General features: G+C 36.5%; 1 protein-coding gene across 1 annotated transcript; it reads right to left on the reverse strand.

The window, feature by feature from the left end:
* Window positions 1–3,422: 3,422 nt before the first annotated feature.
* On the reverse strand, window positions 3,423–19,235 carry LOC137609110 (immunoglobulin gamma-1 heavy chain-like). Its single transcript, XM_068335873.1, has 7 exons — window positions 19,087–19,235; window positions 18,698–19,003; window positions 7,377–7,430; window positions 5,821–6,114; window positions 4,586–4,939; window positions 4,139–4,447; window positions 3,423–4,030 (listed from the first exon to the last, which is right to left on the reverse strand). Exons 1-7 carry the CDS (start codon window positions 19,133–19,135, stop codon window positions 3,639–3,641), a joined length of 1,758 nt encoding a protein of 585 aa, XP_068191974.1. The 5' UTR covers window positions 19,136–19,235; the 3' UTR covers window positions 3,423–3,638.
* Window positions 19,236–25,688: the final 6,453 nt, after the last annotated feature.

Consider the following 25,688-nt stretch of genomic DNA (forward strand, 5'->3'; position numbering starts at 1 on the left):
ATATATATATATATATATATATATATATATATATATATATATATATATATATATATATATAATTCATCAGAATCACAGAAACTTTATTAGATGAAAGTATATACAGAATGAACAATTTCAAAAACAGAGGAACAGAAAAAACACTGAAGATGTATCTTCATTCACCATGCATTTTTAAAAACACAGAATACTCATCTAATTGCCATAATACACCTTAGTTGCAGTTATTTACAGGGTGCTATGAGTTTCTAAGAAGAACTATGAAAATACACTTTTAAAGGAAGTTCACTCTTCTTTTACTTAATCTGAAAAGAGAAAAAAACATGGAAAATGTTAGTGATATTGCACTGTTCGATTGAAGGTGTATGATTGTTCTGCACCTTAGACTTACAAAACCGACTTAGCTAATAAGTAATTTGGTATAGCTGGAAGGTAAATATTTGTTTTGAGGTCTTTTTAGTTTGAAATCAATTCACAGTTTCTAAAGTGCAGTGTATCAACATTTGATGCAAACAATACATTACTACTCGCTTCCTATAGTTTACCTAAGACACGAAGGTATTTTTTGGATCATATTGAAGCACAAAAAAACACTTGCAACATAATTCAATCACAAGTATTTGCTTTTAGATATTAAAATTATTATTTTTGGACTAAAATGATAATCACTAGTCAATATATCATAGTCTATTTCAACACCTCTAGTTAAATCCTTAAAAGTCTTTTTTTCACTTAAGATGTATTCATTCACTCACTCACTCACTCACTCACTCACTCACTCACTCACTCACTCACTCACTCACTCACTCACTCACACACTTACTCACTCACTCACTCACTCCCTAACTTCCTTAATTACTTATTCATTTGAAGCATGAATTTTCAGAACATTACTGTTATCAACTCAAATCCATGCACATTAATATTTCAGCTTTTCTTGAAATAAAAGCAATGTGTGGAAATTAAGTGGTGTTGTGTGTCATTTGAGGTGTCATTTGAGCCTTCAGAAAAAAAAAAGTGACAACTCACAAACATCAAAAATCCATTATATTCATTGAGAAAGATGAGGTCCTACTTATTAACATTATTATCCTGGCACACTTTTCCTCTCACGGATATGCTACTGTCATTAAACTCCAGTTATAAAGATTTTTCCGTCAACCCAGTTGTATCCACATTACTTTTTCCAGTCGTTAACAAGCGTTTGTCCAAACAGCAGTCACATTTTCAAAACTCTAAACACACTTTCTTAACAGACAAACTATACCTCCCAACAAAATAGTGGATTGTTTTTCTATTATTATCGGATTTTAACACACAACATCCCACAGTAGGAACAACAATATTCCAAACCTTAGATACAGTATAAAAACCTCTGCTTCTGCAATGATATCAGTTCAAAAGCAATATATCGAAGCTAACAAACAAACAATTGAATTTTTTTTTAAATTCTTCTTTTTTATTTTATTTATATACTCAGTTAATCCCAAAAGGGAAATTAGTGGCACACTCTAGTGTTAGTAATTCACACGTGTATATATAAGTGTGTACAGGCCTTGAACACACACACACACACACACACACACACACACACACACACACACACACACACACACACACACACACACACACACAGACACGGGTCCTGTATGCATGCAGGGGGAGGTAGAGCGGCGGGCCACTCATTTACGGTGCACCCAAATGAGCAACTTCTAAGGGTGACGGCGCCTTGCTCAATGGTGCCTAGGGAGTTTTCCAGAGGTGAGAAGACACCTCCCACTGTCAGCTCACACTCCGGTTATTTTTGGGCGAGAGTGGGAATCAATCCGCCGATCTTGGAACATTGGACGACCCGCTCTACCACTAAGTCACTGCCCCCCCCCCCCATTGACACACAGCTGAACATTGCCAAGGGTGGATCCGGCATACCAATCGGTTCTATCCCAGGTGCATCGCCTTGGATGATATCAGAGATCGTAGAGATCAGAGACAGTAATTTTGTGGTTTTTTTACGTAAGCCCTCCATCCCCCCCTTTTTTTTCTGGGCTTTTTGCTGTCGTTGTTTTTTGTTGTTCAGAATGGTCTTGTGTGTTTTCATGAATATTTTGCCCACTGTAAGCTTTTTCTGTTCTATCAGAAAAACAGTAAACAGTATTTTTACTGTACCTACTGTAATAAACTGTAAAGGAAAAAACTGATTTGCTCTATACTCGAATGCTTTTGAATGTGAACATTACATGTGGACATAAAGCTCCCAACCAAGAAATTTTGTGTACATTTTTTATGCAGATACTGGTAAAACAAACATAAAAGTCAATGTAATTTTTCAAATGTTAACGAAACCCAGTAAACCTGTTGTACTTTGATTGACTGCTTGTATATTATGAAGTGAAAACAAACATTATTGTTTGACACAGTAACTTGATTTTGAGTCGAATATCCAGTGTTTTGGTAAAGTGTGTGCGCAGAAAAAGATGTATTCTATTTTGAAATGAAGAGTTAGTGTTTATTTAACACAATGTGCTTTTGAGAAGAAAATTAACCATTTGGACAACTGTGCTTTCTAGGTGGGAGCCTGTGTTAAGAGTTTAGAAAATATAACTACTGTTTGGACAAACGCTTGTTAGTGACTGAAAAAAACTGTAAGAAAAAATGAATCATTCTTTTCTTTATGAGTTAAGTTTATGTAATAAATGCTCCTTATTACCTTGAATGCTGTAGTTCCAATGGTAAACAGCAGAGTGATTAGGAAGAGTAAGACGAAGGTAAGTGTTGTGTTTCCCATGTCATCTTCTTCTGCATCCACTACACTCTCCCATTGGTGGTCAGTTTCAATCAGGACCTCTGGATGTAATGCAAAGTTAACCATCTACTGATTAATGATGAAAGATTTGTGCAGTTCAAAAATCTTGGTTGTTGTGCTTATGCAAATTAAACACTAAATTGGTCAGACAGTGACTTGAATTGTGTATGAAAGATTACATTTTCTCACGTGGAATGCATGGCTTGGCTTGTGAATTAATATATCAATTTTCACCACTGATGTTGGACTTCTAACAATATTATTTAATGTGCTGTGGGTGCAAGCCCCAGTTAAGACAAAACATATCCACAGACAAAGACAGGTCATACACACCATGTCGGTGGGTTGTACACAGGTAAAAAAAAACCATGTATATACAGTATATATATATATATATATATATATATATATATATATATATATATATATATATATATATATATATATATATATACTGTATATACATATATATATATATACATACTGTATATACATGTATATATACATGTGTATATATATAATTGTTGTAATTAATATACATTTCTAAAAAGTTTATAGGGTGGCAGCTTATCTTATTACAATATAATGTTTAAAATTTGATTTATTCTGATTGCTCGGTGGAAGGTGATATCTGCGCTGTCTTTGTATTGTATTAAGTAAAAATGAAGCTATAAATATTGGTTAAATAAATATGACATGAATTGCACAATGAATTGCATCAACAGAGTTACAAAGTGCTTTTTTATTTTGTTTTAAATCTGCATTAAAAGGACAAACACAGCATCACATGCGACAAACATTAAACAACAGTAGACACAGTGACACAGAATAGCATCTACTGGGCCTTGCACTTTTCAGGGATGTTCATGTTGAGGTTGACCATGTTGGTTTGCTCCTGTGTTCTGTAGCCAATGGACCTGACAATAGTTTTAGTTGTGTTAGCCACAGACTCATGGTGAACTATGCAGCTATAAACCACATCCTTCTTCTTCCATTGATCAAGGCTGAGAGATAAGTAGCCATATGCAGAATAAGAGCCACCATTTTTGATGGGATTTGTGGTGTGGTATATATAAGTTGAGTTTGCTTTGTCATCATCAACAAGCCAAGACATAAAAACCTCATGAGGGAAGAAGTCTTTCACATAGCAAGTCAGGGTCACCATTTCTTTTCTAGTATGTTCTACTGGAAGCAGCATAAACACTGAAGGACGCTGGAGCTGTCCCCCTGTAAGCACGACAGAATAAATGAGCATGCAGCACTGAATATCTGCCATAAACACACAAAGCAATGGCAGTCATAATATGTATTCATGCTGTTGAATGGTTTTCTTACCAATATTTCTTTCATAGAGTTTCTTTACTGGCTCAATACATGCTGTGTGTTCAACAACGCAGTAACGTTGTAAACCCTGGGTCCATTCATCATAAGTGATGTCAAGTGAACTACTGAATATCCGTTCTTTAAGTTGCTTCAGTGGTGAACCCACCATTTCCTTTCCATGCTGGTCCTCCCACCAAATCGTTGTGAGAGATGGTTGGTTTTCTTTGACGCGACACACTATCTCTCCTTTTCTATTTAAAAACATGTTCTTCATGGTGGGGCCGATAATCTCGATGTCTGAATCTTTGGGGCATTCCTGTGCTATTGAGAGAATATTCAACAAATAGTTATTGAATGTTTAAAAAATTATGAGAATTATAGTTCCTTTTTTAAACAAATAAGCAATAATAAATATTTTTCTTTAAACAATGTTTAAAGATAAATTAACAATTTACTTACTTGAAATTGTGCCTTTGTCTTCATGGTGGGTTACAGAAGAATTCACAAAGGTCGGAATGTTGTGTTCACCTTTACCTTCAAACTGACAGGTAAACTCAGTATCCTCAGTCCACTCGCTCACTGGTACCGTAAGAAAACTTGCTGCACTGAACAGCTTGACTCCATTTTCATCTATTCTTTCCTGAGTAGGTGTTTTTATCTCATAAATTTTGGTGGTGATGTCTTTATTATTCTTCAACCATTTGATCTGATATTCTTTAGGGGAGAAATCTTTGGCAAAGCAGGAGAAGGAAGCCTCATCTTCCTCGTGACAGGAGCCCAACACTCTTATAGTTGGCAACTGATAAGTCACCTCTGAAAAAAATACATCAAAATATGTATGCAGAAGCAGGACATTTTTTTGATGTATTTTATATATATATATATATATATGTATATATATATATATGTAGTACATCAAAATTTATATATAGTGCATCTTCCTACTATATACATATATATATGTGCTTGTGTGTATATGTGTGTGTACATAAATACATACACACACACACACACACACACACATTTATTCATTCAACATGTATACATACTGTATGTTCGCATGACTCCACTTTTGAAATAAACCAATCAGAAAATAAATTTTTAGGTGCTTGCTTCTGCATATACATTAGTTGCGCAAGGAAACTGATTTTTTTTTTCACATCAATCTGAATATTTAGAGTCATGAAGATAGATGGAAAGAAGCTGAACACGTTATGTTCTTTTAAATAACACAACAGAATTAAGTAAAGAATATTAGTAAAGAATGATATGAACAAAAGATAGCTGCAGAGTATACACAAGAAAGTTTTGGTAGTCTTATTCCACCTCAGTGTTTCGTTTGCAATGCCTTGATATGAATAGATGAATGAATGTTCATTTGAAAGTGCATCTTGTACCCTAATTCATAAATATGTTTTGTTCTCTGTTTGCATACATAAATTTAATTTAGAAAATTCACATCTAATGGAATTCACCAACAAATACCACAATTATGATGATGATGGTGATGATGATTATTGATATTATTATTATTAATATCATTTTTATTACATACCAATTTTAAAATTTAATTTACAATAAATGGACCATACATTTTATTTTGTGTATTAAGAGCTCCACCATGCCATCCAGAAAATTTTCAAATTATCTACTATACTAGTTTTTATAAAACAAAATTAAAACAAAAGTCTTACGTGGAAGGTTGAAAGCAGCCTGGGCATTTCCCGCTTCATGTGTCACAGCACATTGTACATCGTCCTTGGGATCCCAGTCCTGTCGTTTCATTCGGATCTGACTGACTCCTGTATACTCATTTCCTTTGAGAACCGGAGGGTACTGAACAAAGTCGACCAAGGCAGCCCCATTTTTGCTCCATGTGTATGTAAGTGAGGAGGGCATGAAGCCAGTGGCAAGACAGCCAAGAGCGATCGTGCTTGTTTCAGCGCCACATTGCATCAGAGGAAATACAGTTGGACCAGATGAAGTGGCTGGGAAACAAAAGAAAATGTGTGATTATAATTCCACATCAAAGTATATTTCATAGTACAATTTTTTTCCTTCCTGAGTCAACAATGGTCATTACATTTGAGTATGCTCGGTAAGTAAATTTCAACACCCACATGCAAACCTTTATTTTCAGCCACCTAATTTATTTAAATACTGTTTCTTGCACTGACATTAATTTTTGACAGTTATTTAAAGATAGTCAGCCAGAATTACTCAGAACTATAGAATATTTTACATTTTAAGAATAAAAAGAGATGTAAGGATTTGTTTCTTTTCAGATTCTTACAAAATGTATTTGTCTTCTTTTGTTCAAATTAAGCAGTTCGGAATGAGGTTGAATAGTAGTCTTACCTGAAGAAACGGTTACTGTTGTGCCCTTTCCCCAGTAGTCGAAAGCATTATAATAATAGCACTCTGATGCACTCTACTTAGCTTGCTGTATTAAAAGTATAGTCAGCGCATGAAGTATGTCTATACATTAAATCAGTCCCAGTCTTATAAATACACAAACCAAAATTATCTGCTAAATCCTACTGTGATTACTGTTTGAACTAAGTTAGTTTGAATTGAAATTTGACATTTTAAAAAATCACAGAATAACTTGAACATAGCATTTTATCATCTGAAATCTGAATTAAATGCTTTGTGGTAATTTGAACGTTTGCTACAACTGCATGAAAATTCTTAAATATTTTAGTATGATCATCAGGAATTTCATTTTCTCCCAAGAAGTATTAAAAGTACATACCTGTCGTCACAGTAACCGTGGTACCTTCTCCCCAGTAGTCAAAACCATCACAGTTCTACAGATCATTGACCGTGGCGTATAAAAAGTGTTCCCACAAACTTACTATGATTGTTTTACTACAATCTACTTCTTCTAAATTTAAGTTAACATTGTATGCAATAAGACATAATTCTTACCATCAATTTTGAAATTGTGTTAACTGGAATACATTTATTTATTGAATGACTTGTAGAACTAGATACACAGTACGTACTAGATTAAATAGATTTCTTTGAAAAACACTAAAATAGTATACATACCTAAATATACAAAGAAAATTATAAGACTAGCTTACCTGATGTAACAGTAACCACTGTTCCTTTTCCCCAATAGTCGAAAGCATTAACACAGTGTAACTTAATAACACATTTGACATGCAAAAACTACCACCTTCAAGACGGCATATTGTCTCAATTATCACATGTGTAATACTAAGTCTAAAGTAGAGTGTTTTACCTGTCGTGACAGTCACCATTGTTCCTTTTCCCCAGTAGTCCATGTATGAATCACAGTGATATACAACAATCAGCCTTCATTATAAATACAAAGCGAAACTTAAGTTGAACACACAAACATGTTTAACTACTGAAAAAATTCCTGCGGTAGAAGTAACCACTTCCCTTGAGATATTTACATCCCGTGATCCATGTTGTGCAAAATTTATTTTGGTAATGACAGTTAGGAAACAGTTCCCTGCTCACAGACATTTATGTCAAGTTCAGTTCCTGCAGCTCACAGCATTGGAACACTTGTCTTTTCTCCGTACCTTTTGCCTGACATTTTGGACACCTCTGTCTGGTTTTGACTGCCTTCCTGTGTATTGACCTCTGACCGGTGATAAACCTGTCTTTTGAAATTCCACTGGTCTCTGTCTTGCATTTGAGCCCTGTATTCTCTATGCCATGTTCATGAGAGTTCCTTTGTTTGTGTGTTTTTATTTTTGTTCTTTATTGCTACTCCCTGCCATTAATTTTTATTTTGATAAAGTTCTGCCGAGCACTTTTACCTCTTCCCTGTGTGGAGGTCTAACTGCTCAGTGTCCAATCAGCCAGCACAATTGCCCTCCAGTAAACCTGGTTTGAAGTTGGTCTGATCCTCTATAGGTGTTCCAGCAGTTGTCTGTTGCTGTGTCTTCGCTGGCCCATCCTGAATTCTATTATTTTGTTGTTATCTAACTCTTTCTCCTTCAGACTCCTTTTGGTATGTACGTTTGCATTTTAGCTAATTTTTCAAACTGCTATACTGTATATGTGACACAAAGAGCTGATCAACATGGGACAAGAGACACAAATATTTTTCCTACATTTAAACTTCAGTTACTAAGAAGTTTTATTTTTTTTAAAATTAAAACCTGTTAGCAGGATGGCACAGTAGTACAGTGATGTCACAGCAAGAAGGTTGTAGGTTCCATTCCACCTGGGGCCTGCATGTTCTCTCCGTGGGTTCTCTCCGACTTCTCTGACTTTCTCCCACTTCCAAAAATATAGCTTAGCGGAATTCTCCACTCAAAATTGACTGTGTGTGAATGTCTGTTTCTCTCTTTATATGGCCCTGTAATAAATTGGTGACTTAACCAGATTGTATCTCATCTCCCACCCAGTGTTAACTGAGATAGCCTCCAGCGTAACACCCGTGACCTGGATTTGGATAAGCAGCTGAAGTCAAGACAACTACTGATCCTGGAGAATCGTCTGCCCAGCACAACGAAGTTATCTCAAGCTTAGTCAGATTCTTGGTCTGACCAACATTTATTCCCAATTCCCAGTCTGTAGTCCACCTGAGGCCAAGTTGAGATGTCATGGGACAGCCAGACCTGGAGTTGTCAGCTCCTATTGACATACTGGATGTTCAGGTTGTTATCCTGTTGCCAGCTACCAATCCTTTTTTTTATAATTTCATATACTGATTTGATCCCTGAGGGAATTTAGTAGTTAGTAGTCCAAACACATGCATACATATTAGTGAGTACAGGCCCCTGTAGCACATACTCACACACACAAAGGGGTCCGTAGGCAAGCAAGGGGAGGAGTGGCGGGCAGCCCCTTTGTGGAGCGCCCCAAATGAGCAATTTGTAAAGGGGGCGGCGCCTTGCTCAAGGGTGCCTCGGCAGTGCTCCTGGGGTGAGCTGACACCTCCCACTGTCAGCTCACACTCCGGGTGTTTTTGGCGGGAGCGGGAAACGAACCGCCAATCTTGAATCATAGGATGGCCCGCGCTACCGCACGCTCTACCACCGAGCCACTGCTGCCTGTTGTCCTGTTTGTTACTGGCCTGCAGAAAATACAATCAAGACAATCTACCCAAGTTCAAATAATAGATGTACGCAATAATAGATGAACACAAACTGCAATTCCAACTGATTTCTCTGGATCTTTTTTTCTCCACTGAAGCTTCAAAAAAGCTGTCTGTACATACAGTATAACGCAGAGCGAAGAAAGAAATCATCACTATCTTCTTTTTCTTAAATTTCTTTTAAATATTTTTAAAGAAATTTATACACTGAAATAATCTACACGACAACTCAGATATCCGGAACGAAAAATGCAACTTTTTGAAAACGCTGGCCAAGGTGGAATTTTTTTTTGAAAACGCTGGGTCTTAGTTGTTGTGTGGACATTGTATCCGCAACTTTTTCTATCCGGGGGGGCGTGTCCTGCGGGAAAAACCGCTGTGACGTCATGCATGTGACCCATATCTACATGTACAAATGGAGCTAAAACTGGCTATTTTCTGATGTATAACAGCTCCACATCGAAGATGCATTGATAAACATGCTTTGCACGTAAATATTTGTTCGTCTGTTTCTTTATTTATGTGTCATAAAGTTTATATATGCATTTATTTATTCATTCATTCATTCACGTTCCTCGCCAAGGACGCCGTCGCCAGTTCTGGGTCAGACCGGGATGCGCTGCCTGCTGGTGGAGGTCCTCCAGTAGGAATGGCCTGAATTTCCACACGTCCCGGTCCTCTCTCCTGTCGTTCTCGGAGTTGTTCTGCTCATACACGTGTTGGTCAACGCACTGATGCGGATACATGTGGACGGGTATCTTTTTGAAAACGCTGTCGTGTGGACGCGCATCGTTTTCGATGTGGTGTGAAAAAGATTGCGTTTTCAAAAAGTTCCGGTATCGTGTGGAGAGGCCCTTAAACTAACAAACAGATTTCTAATTTACTACCTGAGATTCAAACTAAGATAAAAACCCGTAAGTTCTTTGAAGATAAGCAGAACCGCATCGAGTAGCAATGAAATAGGACTCGTGACTTTTTAGCCGCTAAAGCTTGATTTTCTATCAGACATAGCTCTTCCACCCTCAATATATGGGTGTCCAAGGGCTACACTTGGTCATCAGACTCCACACTATCTAGTCACAGTCAATACCTGGGGAATCTCTGCCCTCCATATGCCACCAGTCACACTGGGGATATAAGGTTAATGAAAAGTTCAAAAATATCCTTTTTTGTCCTCTTCTTTCTAAGTTCAAATTATCGTCAACTCACCCAAGGCACATTTCAGGTTCAGAAGTGAATCGTTTCGGTCTCCAGCCTAGCCAAACACATCAGTTTCTTTTTTTCAGCCCACTATGATACACAGTGTTCCATGCCAAATAATATGGATGGTGTGACACACTTTAATTATCATGTTCAACAATAAACAATAAATTATTTTAATTACTTATATTGTTGGCACCTATCATTCAATGAGTTTTCTAACTTTTAAAGTTAAAGTGAGCACTCAGGGCACTGAGAAATAGACATAACTGAACTGAACAAATTACCACATGGCACCAGTTGTGACTACAACCATGAAACTAATAGTATATAGAAAATCAGGAAATTTTGTCTTTTTTGAAAACCTTGTGAAGTACTGAGCAGACATTGCCTCCCTCTCTTGAGCCATATTGTTGAGGTTTGTAATAGCTGCCTTACCAGGCGTGGATGCTGCCAGTCAATGTACTCTGCATGGTGCACCTATGGCACTGTAGCTACAGAGTATGCTGTAGTCCTTGTTGAGCTTCTGCAGCCATGCACCAATATTACATTTGCTACAAATAATGGCACTCTACTGTATTGTACACCACTCATTCTCGGAGGCGCATTCCAGTTAAATACAAACTGTGGGGAAAAAACCACACACATAAAGCCTGTTCAAAGTGTTTTGTGCTGTTCGGACAGGCCGTTGCTGTTTAACTTCATTATCATGAAAATTGAAAACTTCATCCTTTTTGTGGCTGTAACAACTTCCCTTCACCGGGGAATGCTGATGTCAGGTACTGATTTCGCAACATCCAGTTCATCTGAAAGGTATTTGACGCTGTTGGGGTCAGAGCTCTGTGCAGGCCCGCAAAGTTATTCCATATCAAACTCACTACCACCATCAGGTCTGGAATACAGAAAGAAACCAAATATGATTCTTCTAAATATCTTCAAGGGACATTTGGGAGAATCATATGATTCCTTCAAAAATCCCCTGAAGAACATATCTTATCAAATCTTATCTACTGTATTTACCACATGTACTGTGTTTGCCATAAATTTTTGACTTTTTTTTTTTTTACTACAATGTTAAGAATTTGATGTATGAACCTTTGTAACTTTCCCTTTTTCTGACCTGAATGAGGAAACACCTGTTGTGGTGGAGAGTGTTTCCTCTGTTTTAGAAATATATTAAGCACTTATGTTGATTAACACAAGACCAAAATATTCACACATTGCCATTTCTTTTGTACAACAGTCTTTTCTTTTTTTTTTAATTACAAAAATTCATGAGTTAAATGCTGTACAGTATGAGCCCATAGACTTATGGGTGAGATGTAGTAATTAACATGACATCTAGAGACTCATTAGACCCTTAATTTATTCTCATTCACTCACATAATAAACAGAACTTGATTAATAATATTTTTCTCCATCATTTGGTTTATACTGTACACCAAACAACAACACCATTTTGACCACTGACATGTGAAGTGTCCGTGATTATCTCTTTACTAAGGCACCTGTTAGCTGGTGGTATGCTGTATATTAGACAGCTGGTAAAAGTATTGCCCTCAAAGTTTAACTTTCTTGTTTTTTTGTCAGGGTAAAACCGAAACTTGCAATTACAAATAATGTTGTAAAGGTCCTTTGATGAACCTGTTCCCCTTTTCTTCAGGCTCTCTGTATCTCTTCCTTAATTTTTTATATAGACGGGTTTTGGTACTACCTCATTTCACTGTGGTGCCCATACCACACAATGATATATGCTCATGCAAAAAGATCTGCATGATAATGTTTGGGATTAGTATTTTGCACTCTTTGCGCTCATTAAGACTACTGTTAAAAATCAGAAATTTATTTTTCAGCTATATATATATTCAAACATACATGGTAAGCTGATCATAACCACACATTAATATTAGTTTACCAAGGAGAAAAGTCTTACCTTCATTTGAGCACACTTGGTCTTGGGATATATTAATGTAGGTATATATATATTGCAATGTATATATAATGCAATGTATATATAATGCAATGTATGTATGTATGTATGTATGTATGTATGTATGTATGTATGTGTGTGTGTGTATATATATATATATATATATATATATATATATATATATATATAAAGATATAGACGATGGTACGACAGCATTTAGAAAAGTTTTCACCCCCTGCTGTTCGCAAACGGACGGACGTCGCAAATATAAGAGTTTCCTTTTTGGCCGAAATAGTCATTGTGTAAAGTCTGAGTTTCACTCAAAATTCGCTACCGTTTTCTGTGTTGTTCCTGCTGTTTGGACTTTCTGCTCAAAAACATGAAAATTGTTGGAAGTTATGACACTCTAAAATTATGTTTACTGGAAAGTCCATGTATAGTTATTTCTTCTCCTAACATAGCATATGCCTTACGCCAGATTGTTCACATGATTCCTTCTGGCAGACACACCGTGATTGGTTGGGCGCTTGACTGACAGGTAGTGGGTGGAGTTGGTGACAGCGTGACAGCGACTTTCAAGTGAGCTTATTCAAATATATAGCTGGGGTTATGTGTGTGTGTGTGTGTGTGTGTGTGTGTGTGTGTGTGTGTGTGTGTGTGTGTGTGTGTGTGTGTGTGTGTGTGTGTGTGTGTGTGTGTGTGTGTGTGTGTTAACTAGAGTTGGTCATGTTACTTACAGTAATTCTATGGTTATAGTGCAGCACTATGATACAGAACAAATAAAAAACTTTACAATGAATTGCATAAGATTTTATAATCTTGACATACTATATGCATATAATGACTGAGAATATATTTAACAGGAACGTGGTCAGTGATTTAATTATTATAATCCATTCATTCAGTTAACAAAAATCTGATCCTCCCATTGATTATTAATCACAATGTTTTTATCATTTCATGACTTGCAAGAAAAATACAATGTGACTGCAAGGTTTTTGTTATGGTGTGTAGTGCTGTGCCACCCCAACCATGTATAACCACAGTGGCACAGGCACTTACAAAAACCATAACACCTCTGTAAGCATATCACAGGGCGTTCCCATTTATCTGGAAAGAGTAAATGTAATTTCCTATCATTTATTTTTTTATTTAATTGAGAGATTATTTATATTCATTGTTTTTTTGCATTAATACAACTAGAAAAAGAAGTTCTAAAAAAACACAAATCATATAAATCATGTTTTTGTATGACTTACTTTGCCACTGTTGGACAAACTTCTTATGAAAACTGTAACCCTCATTATGATCATAATGTCTCAATACCTTTAAAAATACAAGTGCAAACAGAGATGGTGACAGTGCTCCTAAAACACTACTACATTTCAGGAGATTGGGTTTTATTTTGGAAAAGAGTAAAGAGTAAATGTAGTTCTCTATTTTTATATTTTTATTTAAGTGAGAGATTATTTTACTTTTTTTATTAAAAGTTCTAATAAAAAAAAAGAGAAAACACTGTTTTTGTGAATACGATTTATTTTATCTTATTAAATTCTCTGTTGAACAAACTTCTTTTGAAAAATGTAGCCCTAATTATGTTCATAATGTCTCAATACCTTCAAAAATAAAAAGTGTAAACAGGGATGGTGACAGTCCTCCTAAAGTGCTACTACATTTCAGGAGATCGACTTTTATTAAAGAAAATTAAACACAAGAAGCATTTCACTTCAGCTCCTGTGATATCCTGAAAAGAGCTGTCTTATGTCTCATAATATAAATTTTACATATAAATTGCAACAGGTAATGTACTTTGAGGCAATGTAATGCTAACCAAGTTACATTTTTTATTAACATACTTAAGACATAAAGTTAAATAATGTATCTGGGAACTCAAAATTTGTGGATGCTGAATATGTCAAATGGATGGATGGATGGATGGATGGATGGATGGATGGATGGATGGATGGATGGATGATGAATGGATGGATGGATGGATGGATGGATGGATGGATGGACAGATCGACGGATGGATGGATAAAAACTTATTAGTGATAGTATAATTTGTCTCTCTAATTTATAGAATGAAGACATTTGTCTCTGTAACTGTACCTACTAAAATCAAGTGATTACAGCCAGAGAGAGGATTTGAGTGATCAGCTAAAAAATTCATTTTTGCTGCTGAAAAGTGACTGAAAATTGCTAAAACAGATATTTGGCTTTGTCCAAAGAAACTTGTTCTTATTTACAATTGCAGAGGTAAGTTTGACAAAACATACAATTTTAGAAATGCAAGCGCCACACCTCAAATCAATTCCAGGCCATTTATGTACTCAACTGGTAACGACATGACAAATGATTTTCCCATACCTCCCTATGAATTGATCTTTTAGTCAATTGTCCAATTTCTTTTAGTCCCTTTCAAAATAGGGTTGGACATGTTAATACCCTCATATGAAGGCTGAGAGTTTGCCTTTTATGTGCATGTTAATTATGTAACTATAATAGGAATATATTTAATGTAAAACAATTATCAGTGTCCAAATATATACAGTATGATCTTTACTGTAAGTGTGGTGTTTGTACAGAGACAACATTTCATCAGCGTTCCTTCACTCTTTCTACATCCAACTTTCTTGACAACACACATTAACCTACATTTATACACTCTATGGTTGCCTAAATAGTAAAACACCTCAAAACCAAGAGGCTTTTCTAAAGCTGTAAGATTAGGGACTCCTAGCTATTGTTAGTCATTTCTCTACGTAGAAAAAGATTCTTGTGTTGTATTAGTTAAAATGCATGTTATGTTTTTATTTTAATCATTTTGATTTTTAATGTTGACTAATGAAAACATTTTCACTAAAATAATAAAAAACAGTTGGAAGACATTGAAAAACTAACACAAAGTTAAACTGACAGTATGACCAGATCACACTGTGACGTAATGTTGCAAAGCAACTACAATGAATTAAATGAGATTTCATAATTGTGACATATATGTATATAGTAAATGGGCTGAGAATTTAACAGGAACATGTTCAGTGATTTAGTTACACATTCATTCAGTTAACAAAAATCTGTTCCTCTCACAGTATATTAATCACACTTCTTTTATCATTTCATGACTGGCAAGAAAAATGCAATGTAACTGCAGGGTTTTTGTTATGGTATGTAGTGCTGTGCTACCCACCCACGTATAACCACAGTGGCACAGGCACTTACAAAAACCATAACACCTCTGTAAGCATATCACAGGGCGTTCCCATTTATCTGCAAAGAGTAAATGTAATTTCCTATCATTATATTTTTTATTTAATTTATATTAATTGTTTTTTTGCATTAATACAACTAGAAAAAGAAGTTCTAATAAAACACAAATCATATAAATCATGTTTTTGTATGACTTACTTTGCCACTGTTGGACAAACTTCTTTTGAAAACTGTAACCCTCATTATGATCATAATGTCTCAATACCTTTAAAAATACAAGTGCAAACAGAGATGGTGACAGTGCTCCTAAAACACTACTACATTTCAGGAGATTGAGTTTTATTTTGAAAAAATGAAGCACAACGTAACATTTGACTGCGGATCCTGAAAGGGCTGCCTTGTCTCTTTTAAAATAAATAAGAAACCATCCTTTATTCATTCCTTATAGGAGAAAGAATTTTTCCACTCTATAGTCATCACTTTTTACTGCAATCATCTTATTCTGAAACATATGACTACAGGCTCACACACACATGGCGTAAATGAATGGTGAAGGGTGCTTTGCTCTATGGCACCTTGACAGTCCTCAGGAGGTGGAACTGGCACCTCTCCACTGCCAGTTCACACTCCAAACACTTTGGTTTACATGGGTCTTGAACATTTCCGGCCCCAGCCCAAGACCTAGTGGACTGAGCTACTGAATTATTCATTAAATTAATTATTTAATTTGTAATTAAATATTTGGACAATTAATTAAAATGATTAATTATTAGTAATAGTTACCAAGCAATAATTAATAATTAAATTTTTAATTATTAAATAATTGTTAATTGTTATTAATAATTTAATATGAATGCTTTGAGGTAATGTAATTCAAATTAATTTGATTTGATTTCCATTAAATTAACAGTCTTTCAGTCCACCGTGTATTCACAGTTACTTTATTATTTTCTTTATGCTTCTCCAAAAAAATTATTTTTGGACAATGAATCACTGTCCAAACCTAGCTACACACAAAATGCTAGACAGGTGCAGATTTTCGTTTGTCTTATGTCATTGTCTCTAAACACAACTCCCGTACGATGTTTATCCAGATACACAACACAATAATCAGAAATATCACTACCTGGAGTAACACTCACACATCTGCCAAGATCCAACAAGACCTTCTAGTTAAATCATAGCATCCAAAAACTTCACCATCAAATAGCTGCCTTTAGGTTTCCATTTAAAGAGAATTTTAAAATGCCTCCTACTCATCATCTAAATACATTGCTATATTCAATAGCTCCATAACATACCCCAGTCTCCCACAGGGTTCAAGAAAATCTGTCTAGTCATTTATGGGTAACGCTTTAGATCCTAAAAAAAAACCCATCCTGAAATGATAAAGAAAGTCAAAAGTAATTTATGAACTCAGCCCTTCATATGGATCCACTCAAAAGCTGATTAATTTCTTCCACTGCACATTCATAAATCCTGTACCTTGTTTTTTGATCATCAGTAGAATAACTTACGTGGAGAAAAAAGCAATACAATGGTCAAAAAAAAAGAATTCCCAAACTGAACTGGTTCTTCCTTTATAAATATAACCAACATACAAAGTTCCATGAAAACATACAGTACATACATACTGTCAGATAGACGGACGGACAGACGTATGCTAATGATTACTGCCATCTCTTGTTCAAGAAAATAGATGGATGGACGTTAAAGATGACCTAGACTGCTTTGTGTGAAAGCCATCATTACAATTTTTGTTTTGTATTTGTTTTAATGGTTACTGTCATTGATTAAAGGTAAATTGTGTTGTTGGAATAGTGGTTAGCATAGCTGACTTCCAAGCAATTGACCTGGGTTCAATTCCCTGCCAATGCAAGTCTGGGTTGCAGTCCACTAAGGCCCCGTCCGCACGGTACCGGAACTTTTAGAAAATGCAACAGTTTTAACCCCGTATAGAAAAAGATTCAAGTCCACACGACAGCGTTTTCAAAAAGATCTCCGTCGTATCTGTATCAGTGCGTTGATCAACACAGACCCAGTGTTTTCAAAAAATTCCACCTTGGCCAGCGTTTTTAAAAAGTTGCATTTTCATCCTGGATATCTGTGTTGTCGTGTGGACGGAAGGCGTGAACGCAACAAAAAAGTTGCATTTTCAAAAAGTTCTGGCATCGTGTGGACAGAGCCTTAGTCTTGGACTAGGGACCGGAAGTCGCTGGTTCAAGACCCGGGTCGGCCGAAACATTTGGAGTGTGAGCTGGCAGTGGGCGGTGTTAGCTAACCTCCCAAGCACTGCCAAGGTGCCACTGAGTAAGGCACCACCTCGCTAAGCGCTGCTCATCTGGAGCGCACTTGGTCAGAGCTGCCTGCCGCTCTACCTCCCACTGCATTTAAATTGCATGTTTAGAGGCCCTCTTGTGTGTGGTTGTGTCTGTTTCAGGGGCCTGCACACACATATATATGCATGTTTACAACCAGTATATGAGTGGAAAAAATAATTTCTCCAAAGCGAGATTAACAAAGTGCATTTCTTCTTCTTAAATGTTACCTGTTCTGTTATACAGGAATTTTTAGTCCTTACTTTATCATTTAGTCCTTTACTTTATCATTACTTTTTTCCTTTGCTTTTCTTGTTTATAGGAGAGTAGCGTGCTTGTCTGTCTCCATGTGGCTGCCCTGTGAACTGCCTCACGCCCCAAGATGGTTAGGATTGCAACACTGTGACCCACAACAGCAGAAGAAGCAGCTGTAGAAAATGAATGACTGAATATTTACAGGAGCTGATTGTTTATCAAGTGGCTAAGTGTAACACCAGAATAGGGGAAAATGTCAAGCAGACATTTATCACAATTTTTTTTAATCTGTGTTAATGTAAGCATGTTTGTTTGTCTTTCAAAGTGGCCTGGCATTGAGCTGGCACCTTATCGTGAGTGTACCCCACCTTTCACATGTAAACCACTGGGATAGGCTCCAGCACACCCGAGACCCACAAGGGGGACAAGCTCAGGATATTAAAAATATCATTTTGAATATGAAGTACAGAACAATGATGGAAAATATCACGTAAAATACCTAATAACAGAAATCCTAAAAGTTGAACACTGCAGGATTTTGCGCAGCTGCTCAACCAACTCAGTTCATTGTGGATCCCGAGCACAATAATAAACAGCAGAATCTTCCATCTTCAGATTGTTCATCTGCAGATACACCTGCTGTCTGCGGTTGTCTCTGGAGCCAGTAAACCGGCCTTGGACTGACTGAGAGTAGAATTTTCTGTCGTTATCATTTTCAACCCAGGTAATCCACTCCAGTCCTTTTCCAGGAGCCTGTCTGACCCAAACCATATTGTAGCTGCTGAATGTGAACCCTGACGCTGTGCAGGTCAACCTGTGAGATTCTCCGGGTCTTTTTACCACTGGATCAGATTCTACTAGAGTCTGACCATCAACACCTGTCAAGAGGAAACAAACATGCAGATCATTGAGATCATCTATCATCATGACTACAATTGACATTCAGAAAAAATTTTTTTACCTGCCCAGCAGATCATTAAAACCAGCAATCCTGTCCTACAGCCCATCATGTTCAACTGTGTGTCCACTGTTGTCTGTCATCCTCTGTGCTGTCAGATAAGAGCTGGAAGACATCAGAGATTTGCATTAACTCCTCCTCACAAGAGTGAATCAAGTTGAACTGGACGTTCTTTCCACTGTGTTTGAGCATCACTTGTGAAAGTTGATGTTAAGATTGAGCAGTGTCTCTTGAGTGATCTCTTCTCAATAATGATTATTTTATTGTTCGATCATGTTCCAAAATGATTTTATGTCGGTCTGAAGTTTGATTATCAAAATAAATTATATATTGATATATTCAAAATTATTTTTGACTACTATAGCATCCTCGGCAAAGCTGACATTTGCATATATTCTGTGTTGTCTGTAATTCTTAATGACTGTTCATGAAGCACAAGCAGATCAGAAAGCATGATGTGTTTATGAGTAGTCAGGAAATACTGTCTCATGATGCATTTGTGTTTTTTCAAACAATAGTTACCATCAAACATCTTTTGGAAGAGATCCAAAGGATTTGTGTTACAGTCTCTGGTTCATTTGGGAAAGTTGTAGATAATCTATGACTCAAAGGAATTTAGCATCATATATTTAAACTTATGAGGGTCAATGCAGCATTACTATGTTCCTGAATAACCTGTTCCAATACACTGAAAACTTAACTTTGATCATTGTGTTCAAATATAGTGTACTCTCATGCTAAAATTCTTACTCTGCAAGAATTTAAAAAGCACATGTTCAATGAACACAAAAAAGTAACTCACAAACCAAAATGGTATCTGCTCCTTTCATTGTGACCTTGTTTGTGTGTGTGTGTGTGTGTGTGTGTGTGTGTGTGTGTTTGTGTGTGTGTGTGTGTGTGTGTGTGTGTGTGTGTGTGTGTGTGTGTGTGTGTGTGTGTGTGTGTGTGTGTGTGTGTGTGTGTGTGTGTGTGTGTGTGTGTGTGTGTGTGTGTGTGTGTGTGTGTGTGAGGAGTGGTTGACCAAAGATATTTCACCTTTCAAATCACGTTCTGATGAAGACGTGATTGGTGTCTGGTCAAAGGAGTTTCCACAATAAATCACGTAAATTCATGGTCTGTTTATTCTGACTGAATTAATATCCAGTGATTGTCTTGTAATCAAAGTGATTTTGTTTGTTACTGTCAGTGATGTCATTCATGGAAACACTTACTGAACTATATATTTACCAATTGATCTCAAATTACATCAGCTGAAAAACTTTGAGGACGTTGTGAATTCAGGCTGAGTAATTGATTACAGAGCTAGTCAGAGATTCATGAGGTCAGCTTTTTTCTTGTGAGTCAATTCCTTTTGAAATTACAATAAAAGAGGCATCTCATGTCAGCATTGTTCAAGACATGATTTTTGGATGAGTCTTGTGTGACAGTAAACTGGCTTTTGAGATCTCTAGAGAAGGCTGAGTCAATTGAGCTATCAATATGTCTGGTCCATTCCAGTACATTATCTGCTTTTGGTTAAATCATGTCAGAGAAGAACAGAATGGCTGATTCTCCAACTCTGCTGACCTCTGTCTCTGAGGAGGTAAAGACCTGATGCTGAGCAGCTTAAGTAGAAGACATGGAGCTCAAACAAGCCAAACTGATTAAATATATGATAACTGAGGAGTGGAAAAACACACATGTCATTGTATTCTTTCTCAATACTACACAAAATACTACATTTGTTACTCATATGACCTAAACCCAATGTATTATCAGATATTTGGCACAATCGTCCTTTGTTAAGTTGTCTAAATGTTCATATTTATTGTCTTTTTCAGTTCCACAAACTGTTTTATTTTATTTTCACCAATTTGTGAACAAGTGATCTTTTTTTTTTAAGTACTCGATGTATAACTCATTTGCTCTGCAATTTTCAGGATATTTTAATTTAATTAAAAAAATAAATGAAAATTGAACATTAAAATTAAATTAAATAAAACATATGCTTTGCAATTTTCAGGATATTAGAAACATATTGTTGAATATGAATTGAATATGAAGTACAGTATAGAGCTATGGTGGGAATATCAAATAAAATATACAATAATAGAGAAGAGAAATCATGAAAATTGAACACTGCAGGATTTTGCACAGCTGTTAAACCAACTCAGTTCAATGTGACTGCCGAGCACAATAATAAACAGCAGAATCTTCCGTCTTCAGATTGTTCATCTGCAGATACACCTGCTGTCTGCTGTTGTCTCTGGAGCCAGTAAACCGGCCTTGGACTGACTGAGAGTAGAATTTTCTGTCGTTATCATTTTCAACCCAGGTAATCCACTCCAGTCCTTTTCCAGGAGCCTGTCTGACCCAAACCATATGGTAGCTGCTGAATGTGAACCCTGACGCTGTGCAGGTCAACCTGTGAGATTCTCCGGGTCTTTTTACCACTGGATCAGATTCTACTAGAGTCTGACCATCAACACCTGTCAAGAGGAAACAAACATTCAGATCGTTGAGATCATCTAAAATCATGACTAAAATTGGCATTCAGAATAGTTCTTTACCTGCCCAGCAGATCATTAAAACCAGCAATCCTGTCCTACAGCCCATCATGTTCAACTGTGTGTCCACTGTTGTCTGTCATCCTCTGTGCTGTCAGATAAGAGCTGGAAGGCATCAGAGATTTGCATTAACTCCTCCTCACAAGAGTGAATCAAGTTCAACTGGAAGTATTTTTCACTGCGTTTGAGTATCACTTGTGAAAGTTGATGTTAAAATTGAGCAGTGTCTCTTGAGTGATCTCTCCTCAATAATAATTGAGGTGAGAAGACACTTTCCCCAAAGTGAATGTAAGTCAGTCTGAAGATTGATCTTCAAAATAAATTAAGTATTTAATAAATTTGAAATTATTTTGACTACTACAGCATACTCAGCTGAGCTGACTTATTTAATGATTGCGGGGTTGTCTGAAAGTCTTAATGACTGTTCATGAAGCACAAGCAGATCAGAAAGCATGATGTATATATGAGTATAGTCAGGAAATACTGTCTCATGACGTACTTGTGTTTTTTCCAAACAATTGTTATCATCAAACAACTTTTGGAAGAGCTCCAAAGGATTTGTGTTACAGTCTCTGGTTCATTTGGGAAAGTTGTAGATAATCTATGACTCAAATTAATTTAGCATAATATATTTAAACTTATGAGGGTCAATGCAGCATTACTATGTTCCTGAATAACCTGTCCCAATACACTGAAAACTTTGATCATTTTGTTCATATATTGTGTACTCTCATGATAAACTTCTCTGTCTCCAAGAATTTACAACGCATGTGTTCAATGAAAAACATCGGAAACAAAGTCACAAACCACAATGGGGGCGTGGGGGGGGGTGTCATATTCCTTTGTGCTTTGGTGCCACCTATTGATGTCTATTAATGAAATGTACCGTGGAGTTTGATGAAACCTGTCTGCCTCCAGTAACCAGTGCAGGTCCCTGACACAGTAATACACAGCTGAGCTTACATTGGTCAGTGTCAGATGTAAAATGTTTCTGTTCTTTGCTCTGGTGACTTCAATTCTTCCTTGCACACTGCTGGAACAATCTGTTGCACTTGTATCACTATATATATACACCCGATCCATTCTAGTCATTGTCCTGCAGTTTGTCTTTTCCAGTTCATATTGCAGCAGCTGAAAGTGAAGCAGATCCCCAGCGGAGAGACTGAGGGTCTCCCCAGGTTTTTCACGACTGAGCTGGATGGAAAAGACTCCATTCTCTGGCCTGTACAACCTGAGGAGATGACATGAGAGAGGAATCACAGGAGAAATTCAGACATCAGGGCAGTTTTGTAACATCAACCTTCATATAAATTGTCTGCAATGACATAAAATTCTATATATAACAGATAACAATACATAACAAAAGTCACATTAAAACAACTCTTTCAGTTGAAGTAACTTATAACAATACATTAGAAAATATGAAGACTAAAATTGTTCATGTTTGGTGTAAACATCTAGAAAAGAACAGTGTTGTTGGATTTTGTGCAGCAGCTAGGTCAACTCAGTTCATTGTGGATCCCGAGCACAATAATAAACAGCAGAATCTTCCATCTTCAGATTGTTCATCTGCAGATACACCTGCTGTCTGCGGTTGTCTCTGGAGCCAGTAAACCGGCCTTGGACTGACTGAGAGTAGAATTTTCTGTCGTTATCATTTTCAACCCAGGTAATCCACTCCAGTCCTTTTCCAGGAGCCTGTCTGACCCAAACCATATGGTAGTCACTGAGTGTGAACCCTGACGTTGTGCAGGTCAACCTGTGAGATTCTCCGGGTCTTTTTACCACTGGATCAGATTCTACTAGAGTCTGACCATCAACACCTGTCAAGAGGAAACAAACATGCAGATCATTGAGATCATCTATCTTCATGACTACAATTGACATTCAGAAAAAAATTTTTTACCTGCCCAGCAGATCATTAAAACCAGCAATCCTGTCCTACAGCCCATCATGTTCAACTGTGTGTCCACTGTTGTCTGTCATCCTCTGTGCTGTCAGATAAGAGCTGGAAGACATCAGAGATTTGCATTAACTCCTCCTCACAAGAGTGAATCAAGTTGAACTGGACGTTCCTTTCACTATGTTTGAGCATCACTTGTGAAAGTTGATGTTAAGATTGAGCAGTGCCTCTTGAGTGATCTCTTCTCAATAATGATTATTTTATTGTTCGACCATGTTCCAAAATGATTTTATGTCGGTCTGAAGTTTGATTATCAAAATAAATTATATATTGATATATTCAAAATTATTTTTGACTACTATAGCATCCTCGGCAAAGCTGACATTTGTATATATTCTGTGTTGTCTGTAATTCTTAATGACTGTTCATGAAGCACAAGCAGATCAGAAAGCATGATGTGTTTATGAGTAGTCAGGAAATATTGTCTCATGATGCACTTGTGTTTTTTCAAACAATTGTTACCATCAAACATCTTTTGGAAGAGATCCAAAGGATTTGTGTTACAGTCTCTGGTTCATTTGGGAAAGTTGTAGATAATCTATGACTCAAAGGAATTTAGCATCATATATTTAAACTTATGAGGGTCAATGCAGCATTACTATGTTCCTGAATAACCTGTCCCAATACACTGAAAACTTAACTTTGATCATTGTGTTCAAATATAGTGTACTCTCATGCTAAAATTCTTACTCCGCAAGAATTTAAAAAGCACGTGTTCAATGAACACAAAAAAGTAACTCACAAACCAAAATGGTATCTGCTCCTTTCATTGTGACCTTGTTGTGTGTGTGTGTGTGTGTGTGTGTGTGTGTGTGTGTGTGTGTGTGTGTGTGTGTGTGTGTGTGTGTGTGTGTGTGTGTGTGTGTGTGTGTGTGTGTGTGTGTGTGTGTGTGTGTGTGTGTGTGTGTGTGAGGAGTGGTTGACCAAAGATATTTCACCTTTCAAATCACGTTCTGATGAAGACGTGATTGGTGTCTGGTCAAAGGAGTTTCCACAATAAATCACGTAAATTCATGGTCTGTTTATTCTGACTGAATTAATATCCAGTGATTGTCTTGTAATCAAAGTGATTTTGTTTGTTACTGTCAGTGATGTCATTCATGGAAACACTTACTGAACTATATATTTACCAATTGATCTAGAATTACATCAGCTGAAAAACTTTGAGGACGTTGTGGATTCAGGCTGAGTAATTGATTACAGAGCTAGTCAGAGATTCATGAGGTCAGCTTTTTTCTTGTGAGTCAATTCCTTTTGAAATTACAATAAAAGAGGCATCTCATGTCAGCATTGTTCAAGACATGATTTTTGGATGAGTCTTGTGTGACAGTAAACTGGCTTTTGAGATCTCTAGAGAAGGCTGAGCCAATTGACCTATCAATATGTCTGGTCCATTCCAGTACATTATCTGCTTTTGGTTAAATCATGTCAGAGAAGAACAGAATGGCTGATTCTCCAACTCTGCTGACCTCTGTCTCTGAGGAGGTAAAGACCTGATGCTGAGCAGCTTAAGGAGAAGACAGGGAGCTCAAACAAGCCAAACTGATTAAATATATGATAACTGAGGAGTGGAAAAACACATGTCATTGTATTCTTTCTCAATACTACACAAAATACTACATTTGTTACTCATATGACCTAAACTCCATGTATTATCCGATATTTGGCACAATCGTCCTTTGTTAAGTTGTGTAAATGTTCATATTTATTGTCTTTTTCAGTTCCACAAACTGTTTTATTTTATTTTCACCAATTTGTGAACAAGTGATCTTTTTTTTTTAAGTACTCGATGTATAACTCATTTGCTCTGCAATTTTCAGGATATTTTAATTTAATTAAAAAAATAAATGAAAATTGAACATTAAAATTAAATTAAATAAAACATATGCTTTGCAATTTTCAGGATATTAGAAACATATTGTTGAATATGAATTACAGTATAGAGTACAGTACAGAAGTACAGTATAGAGCTATGGTGGGAATATCAAATAAAATATACAATAATAGAGAAGAGAAATCATGAAAATTGAACACTGCAGGATTTTGCAAAGCTGTTAAACCAACTCAGTTCAATGTGACTGCCGAGCACAATAATA

The sequence above is a fragment of the Antennarius striatus genome, chromosome 16 (assembly GCF_040054535.1).
Source record: "Antennarius striatus isolate MH-2024 chromosome 16, ASM4005453v1, whole genome shotgun sequence".
Taxonomy (NCBI): Eukaryota; Metazoa; Chordata; class Actinopteri; order Lophiiformes; family Antennariidae; genus Antennarius; species Antennarius striatus.

Excerpts from the sequence above, each read along its gene's own strand:
- LOC137609110 (XM_068335873.1), bottom strand. The coding sequence starts at position 19,135 with ATGATGGGCTGTAGGACAGGATTGCTGGTTTTAATGATCTGCTGGGCA. Across the intron at positions 7,431-18,697 it reads TTATTATTGTGCTCGGGATC|GTGATTCATACATGGACTAC; the intron begins CACAATGAACTG and ends TTGTATATCACT. Across the intron at positions 4,448-4,585 it reads AGACAAAGGCACAATTTCAA|CACAGGAATGCCCCAAAGAT; the intron begins GTAAGTAAATTG and ends TTCTCTCAATAG.